At 47.5% G+C, this 6,946-nt stretch overlaps 1 protein-coding gene across 1 annotated transcript; it reads right to left on the bottom strand.

Moving 5' to 3' along the window:
* Positions 1 to 4,558: 4,558 nt before the first annotated feature.
* Positions 4,559 to 6,678, bottom strand: LOC105734626 (lysine-specific demethylase 2B-like). Its single transcript, XM_064375794.1, is given in 4 exon segments — positions 4,559 to 5,770; positions 5,773 to 6,581; positions 6,583 to 6,651; positions 6,653 to 6,678. Coding segments are annotated over 4 exon segments (2,100 nt in total). The 5' UTR covers positions 6,664 to 6,678; the 3' UTR covers position 4,559.
* Positions 6,679 to 6,946: the final 268 nt, after the last annotated feature.

Here is a 6,946-nt window from a genome sequence, read left to right as displayed (position 1 = left end):
ATTTTTGTGTGTCAGCTCCTGTGTCATTTTATTGTGATTCTTACCTTCCTTGGATTGGGTTTAAATGTACTCCTACATCTCTATGGCCTCTGTTCCTATCCATATTCTGAACACTTTTTTTTCTGTAATTTCAGCCATCCCAGCCCAGTTCAGAACCCTTACTGGAGAGTTAGTATGATCCTTTGGAGGAAAGAAGGCACTCTGGCTTTCTGAGTTCTTAGAGCTCTTACACTGGTTCTTTTGCATCTTTGTGGGCTAATGTTCCCTCAATCTTTGAAGCTCCTGTTATTTTGATGGTTATTTTTTTTTCTTTCATCCTATTTGATGACCTCACAGGTTTTATTGTGGTATAAGATGGGTTCAGTTGACTGGCTTTGTTTCTGGAAAATTTTAGGGAGCCATGACTCAGCTCACAACTCTTGGACTGCATGCTTTAACTTGAGACTGCTGTCATGTCCCAACTTTATTCTTTGGCTCCTCCAGGTTAGAAACTCCCTGTGCTAGGGGGGCCGAGGTGCTCCCAGACTGCTAGTTACATCACTCCAATAGGTGGTGCCAGTAAAGAATTTCACAGGGTGGTGACAGCAGGATGCATCCTCTTTCACATAAGCCAGCAGCAGTGGCAGTGGCAGTTCAGTGGGGTGCATGCTAGTTGGCTGCAGCAGGATGCTAGCGGGTGCCAGCCTCTGTGCAGGTGTTCACAGCAGCCATGGAGGTAGCACAGCTTGCAGGAACAGGAGGATCCCCCACTGGTGACTGTGTGCATGGTTGCCCTGGTAGTGGTGTTAGCATGGGGATAGGATACCATCAGGCACAGGACAGTGTGTGCCCTCTATGCCCATTTATGCAGGCAGAGGTGGCTGCTCAGGGCAAAGGAGGGTCTTCTGTCCTCTGTGCCTAGTTGCACTCCATTGGCAGTTTTAGCACAGGATGGGGAACTGATGGGGGCAGGTCTGACCAGATCTGTGCCCACCAAGACTCTGACTGCAATGGTGGTACGGCAGGGGTAAATAGCACAGAGTGCATTCATGCTGGCAGCAGTGGCAGGGCAGGGTGCACACGCACATGCACGCTGGTGGGGCAGAGAAGGCAAGATCCACTGGCACTAGTAAAGTAATGTGGGAGGTGGATGTGGGCAGGGAGGAAGCTGTGTTGGGAGAGAGTGGATGGACTGGTGCATGTCCATGGGGCTGCTCTGGCACAGTCTGTCATTGCAGGAGCTATGATGCGGCCCCCAGGGCACCCAGGGTGGCACTGCAAGCAGATGCGGCCAGGCTGAGGCTCTGGCAGAGGCCAGAAGACCAAGGGTTGCTCAGGTCAGAACAGCCTCATGTGATGGGCAAGACCACCCTGCAGAATTGAGGTCTGACAGTTCCCCTAGGGTTAAGGTCTCCTGTGGCAGCAAGTCAAACCTAGGGGGATGGTACCCCTGGCTGTGCTCCGCTATAGATGCTCCTGTACCAAATCGTCTGGGTTCCACATCACCTGGACTTCTGCCCCTACAACTTCTTTAAGCAGCTCTCTCTGACAGCTTAAGTGTCTGTGGTGGTTAAGAGGTCTCCTTCCAAGATTCCAGCCCCTTGAAGCATTTTCAGCTTCCTCCTTTTCCAGCCCAACTTCTGTAGCTCTCTTTTATCCACTCAATGCCTTCCCTCTACTTTTAAAAAACAGTTATTTTCACATTCATTGTTTTCCTTTTATAGCTTTCCACCATTTTATAAAAAGAATGCTGTCATTTTTTTCAAAACTATCATTTACTTTCCATTGTGCAATATTCTAGGGAAGACTAAAAATATTTTCACTCTACAATATTTCTTTTTATTCATTTTTATTTTCCATTTTCTGACACTGTTGATTTCCCGTGTTGTTTCTTGAATGATGCTAAAATCGCCATGACTATTTATGTTGATCAACCTTTTCATTTGTTTGGAGCAAAATAATAATCACAAACATACTGTCAGTAACCTAGACATTGGTTCTAGGGGTTTAACAAAAAATAATTGTTAATTTTTGATAATTTTGAAGTTGAATTTTACTCAAAAGAACAAAAATAGAAAAATCTTATAATTCACTTTCTGGTATATTGGACTCCATTAAAGTATGTACATTTTCACATACTGTTAAAGTATTACATTATAAACATTATTATGTTCTTAAAAATTTTCTTAAAAAAGAATTACCCAAAGCTGTTATGAAATACATTACCTTAACCGGTATAATAGCTATGCTTTATTAATTATCTCAAGGCTCATGATATTTAGAACAGAATTCTCTTTATAAAGAACGTTGTCTAGCATATCTTAATATATATTGTTTCTTTGAATAGATGTTCAGTTCCTAGAGGGATATTTCTTTCCTTAAACAGTATAATTTATTTATCCATTTATTAACTTTAGGTTCTACAATTACTAGATTGCTTAATGTTGGGCCTAAAAAATTAAATAAAAGAGATAGTACTTTTTTTGAAGCTGTGGTACAGGGAATAATTTCCATTTTATTCTTAGAACCATACAATTTTCCAAGAGCAGGACATATAGTGAATGGGGGTAGTGACAGAAAAGAAAAGGTGGAAAAGTAGCAGTTCTTAGAACAGCTTTAAAGGTGTATCAAGCTGGTTTTTTGTTGGGATAACAGTTAGACTCCTCTGAGTTTGGGGACAGAAGCGTAACATGATCAGATCTAAATATGTTAGCAGGTTTAAGGATGTGCTGAGATTGGATGTAGGAAGATGAATAATGATATTACTGCTAATATTCAAATGACAAATGATAAATTCAGAACCAAAGTTAGTGGTGATTAAACTATGGAGAAGCATGTGAAGTTGAAATAAATGGAACTCTGAGGCTGTTAAGAATTAAAATCTAAAGGACTTGGCCAGGATAAGGTTAAAGTCAGAATGTTAAAAAGTAAGTTACCTCCAAAGACTACTGTAGTCTTCCCTAAAAGAGTATGGAATCATTACACAAGATGGTGGAGTTTTAAGGAAGGAACAGGTATTAGTGAAAAGATGACTAATTTGTTCATTCAGCAGGACGAATGTAAGGTAGTGCTTATGTTGTCTGTTGTCTCTTTAGTTTGGAGCCTAGTGCTTATGTAGTGGTTAATATAGTGGATAGATATGTGACATCCCCATAAAGTCAGACATAGGCAAAGGAATTTGAGTCTAAATAAATGCATCTTACAAATTTTATATTTCAGGGTTTGGGAATCTTTGCCTTAACTTTAATACTGTAAAATGCACTTGTTGAACAAAGTCTGATTACAGATAAGTTTGTCCTGAAAACATTTTGTTGTTGGCAAATACATAAATAACAAACATTTACTCCTTTGCTTTAGTTAAAAGTCAGTACTTCTTTTTTGGTTGGGGGGTGGCGCTCAAAACAGTGTTTACTGACTCTGGGCTTAAACTTCTAGTCCACTCCTAGAACAAAAACCCTCCAAGTTCAAGAGTGGTTTTTTTTTTATACAATTGTTTATACAAATTCAACAAAGCTAAAATCGCATCAGGGAAGGTCTAGGAAACACCACCTTACAACAATAGCACTTATAAATGCAGAACCTTGCAACTAGGAAATAGCCATGTTACAAACCTAAATGAGAACTCAACCCACACTTCAGAGGAGAGAAAAAACGAAAAGAAAGGCTATGTGGGAGCATTTATTCTACGTCTTGACTCACTGTATGAATTAGATCTATGTAAGTACAAGAGCTCATGCTGGAGCAGACCCTCCTGAGTGCAAACGCTGAAGTCGAAATTTTAAAATTTGAGAAAAGTGAATTCTCTACAGAGGAAACTTGGCAAAGTATCTTACTTCGACTATAATTTACATTTATCCACAACATGCTCATGTAACTCTTGAGGTACAAAGCAGGCTCTCGACTTCCAGTTAAACATGCTTTTAAGTGGAAAGTCTTAGCCTGCTTTGTTAGATCTGGGCACATTTGTAGATGGGTTGTGTCAATGAAGTACATGTTAAGTTCTCTCCTATCTTAAGGAAATCAGGAAAATTGGCAATCTCAAAACAATAAAAACACTGGTATGCACTGAAACCTTGCATAAATAACTTTTAAACAATTTGTACAAAAATAGTTCTGCATAATGTAAGATGTAACAAAACCAAACAAAAAGTGTGTCAAGATGGCAGCAGATGTGGTGTGTGGTCCACTTGATGTCAACACCCAAAACCTCGGCGTTGTAAGGAATGAAGTGTTCAAAACACCACCACCACCACCAACAGAAACTCCTAAGCTCACGCTTCAATATGAGAATTTCTCCACAGTCCACTCTCCTCCCCCGTCCCCGACAGTAATGTCTTCTTGTAAAAGCCACCTTAGAAATGGTCCAGAAAGCAGTGCAGTTATGACTTAGAGCAAAGGAAAGTGTCGGCTCACACATCCCCAAACGGGTGGTTGAACAGCTTCTCCCTTGGAAAGACTTGCAAAATGGAATTGCTTTGTGGTCTGTTGTCCCAAGTTCCAAATGGAAAATAAAGCCCTCATTTTCGTAAAGTCTTACCCCCTCCCAGAGCCCACCTCATATTTACATACTTGTCCTTGGACTAACTCAGTTTTTGCAGGAGCTTTTCTTCCACTTGCCCAAACTGGACACTCACAGACATCTCAGCTATGAACTGCTCACAGCCTTCCTTGGTGACTTGCTTGCAGTACCTCAGGTCAATATGACAGATGTTTCCACAGCGTTTGAAGAAGGACAGGCACTGATCAGTGACCTTATTGCAGTCGGACAGGTTGATCTCAGTTAAGGAGTCTCGGGTGGTGGTGCCGACAGCGGTGAGCAGGTTGATGGACTGGTCGGTGACGTGATTACAGTAACTGAGGTGGAGCTTGGAGAGCAGGGGCATGTGGCGGATGATGAGCCGCAGGGAGGCGTCCGTGATGTCCTGGCCTGCCAGGCGCAGCTCCACGATGTTCCGGAGCTTGCTCCGATTGTCCATCTGACCTGGCCTGTTATCTGTGGGCGGGGACAGGAGATCCCGCATCTGGACATCCTTTAGTCCCTCTACCCACTGAACATTCAGGGTCCGGAGCAGCGGACAACTGGAGCTGCAAAGGGCAGAGACTGCGATCCATGAGCAGCCCGACAGCACCAAGTCCCGGAGCCCAGGCAGCCGGTTGATGAGCCAACTCAGCTGCTTCTTGGAGATATTGGTCCAGCTGAGGTCGAGGGAGACGGGCTGTCGCCGGATGATGCCGCTCAGCATCAGGGGTGTGACAGACTTGCAATGGTTCAGGTCAATGCGGGTCCACAACCGCTTATCACAGCACCAGCGGTTCCAGGTCCTGCAGACCCGCATGCAGACACACAGGTCTTGGTGGCTGAGGTAGCTGAAGACGGCCATCCACACTTCCCTGTGCATGACGTGGGCTGCCCCGTCATCCAGGGGCAGTGAGTCAGGCGGGGGGCTGATGGGGGGTGGCCGGATCACATGGCGCTCCATCTGGATACACTTGGGTGGGGACACGGAGGGCGGGGGCCGGGAGATGACTGGGAGTGGGCTGTGCAGGCTGGGTCCCAGCTGGTGCTGCAGCTCTCGGGGGGCGGGGGTGCCGTTGAGCCCCTTGCTGAAGTGGTGGGGGCGCTCGCAGACACCCGGGGTCCGCCTGGGCTCCTCGCCCTCGCTCTCGGGCTCCGACTTGATGGGCTGCTGGTTCTCGTTGGCCAGGCTGCTCTCCGTCCTCTGGATCTCGTGGTTGAGCTCCTTGCTCAGCTCCCTGCTCAGCTCCTTGTTGGGGAGTCGCCACTTCCGGGTATCTTCACCTTCTTCTTCTCCTCTGGGCCCTCAGCCCCCTCGGTGCTGGGTCCCGTGGTGGGGGAGCTGGAGCGGGAGTGGTCGCTCTCCCTGCTGTTGGGGGGTGCCTCGGGCAGATAGTCCTCGGGTTCCTGCTTGAAGAGCCGGAAGGGCTTGTTGGCCAGCGCCATGCAGTCCTCTGCGTTTTTCCAGGACCGCCGCTTTTTCCTGAAAAGCTTATCTTCTTTGCCAGGTTTAAGCTGCTGCTGGAAGTAAGTGAGGCTGGATCTCCACCAGGGGCTGAGGCTGCTGCCTAGAGGGGGCCTTGGCGAGAGGTGAGGGGAGGAACCGGGGGACGTTTGAAGCGATGAGGCCCGCTTGCGTCCACTCAGCTCCTGGGGCTTCTCGTATTTCCGCTTCTTCCTCAGGTGCACGTCGTCAGACTTCCTTCGCAGGACGCCGTCTGGGGGCGCCTTCTTGGGGTGGTCATCCGACCCGCGCCGGGGTGCCTCCTCACACTCACTCTGCTTGGCAGGCTCCTGCCCTTCCTTGTTGTCCCAGTTCATCTTCTGCTCCTTGAGCAGGGAGCCGGGCAGGTTGGAGGCGCACTTAAAGCCAGGGCCACGCTTTTGTTTCCCGGTCTTGCCGGCATGGTTACACTTCGGACACCCCCAGCAGTTTGGAAGCTCATCGTTAACCACACCCTCGGACTCCTTAATCTTAAGGCATCCAGGGTGGATGATTTCATTGCAGATGGAGCACTCCATGAGCATGAGGTTAAACTTGCCTGCCTCTTCCTCCACTGTGTCTTCCTTCCCCGCCTCGCCACACGGCGGTGTGGGGCAGCACTGGCGCGATGCACTGCCGCATGATGCAGCTCTGCTTCATGCGCCCGGGCCCCGAACTTCTTCATGTCCTTGCAGAAGTGGCACTCTCCGCACTCGGTCCGCAGGCAGGCCTCGCACTTGCGGCATCGCGTCCGGCGTCGCCGAGCTCCTGCAGTTGTCCGGTTGGCGGCCAACTTCACCGCGGAGGCCGGACCCAGCTTCCCCTTGGGCAGACCCACAGCCCGGTTCTTGACTTCAGACTCCTGGCCTCCAGAATTGGGAGAGATGAAAGACCCATTGTTTTAAGCCACCCGTTACGGCAGCTCTAGGAGAGGACTCAGTACTTCTTTTTTATTCCTCCAATCATCC

The sequence above is a fragment of the Aotus nancymaae genome, unplaced genomic scaffold (genome assembly GCF_030222135.1).
Source record: "Aotus nancymaae isolate 86718 unplaced genomic scaffold, 86718_ANA_hifiasm-v0.15.2.pri h1tg000014l, whole genome shotgun sequence".
NCBI lineage: Eukaryota > Metazoa > Chordata > Mammalia > Primates > Aotidae > Aotus > Aotus nancymaae.
The sequence above is the reverse complement of the archived record's forward strand: the minus strand, read 5'-3'. Positions and strand labels throughout refer to the sequence as shown.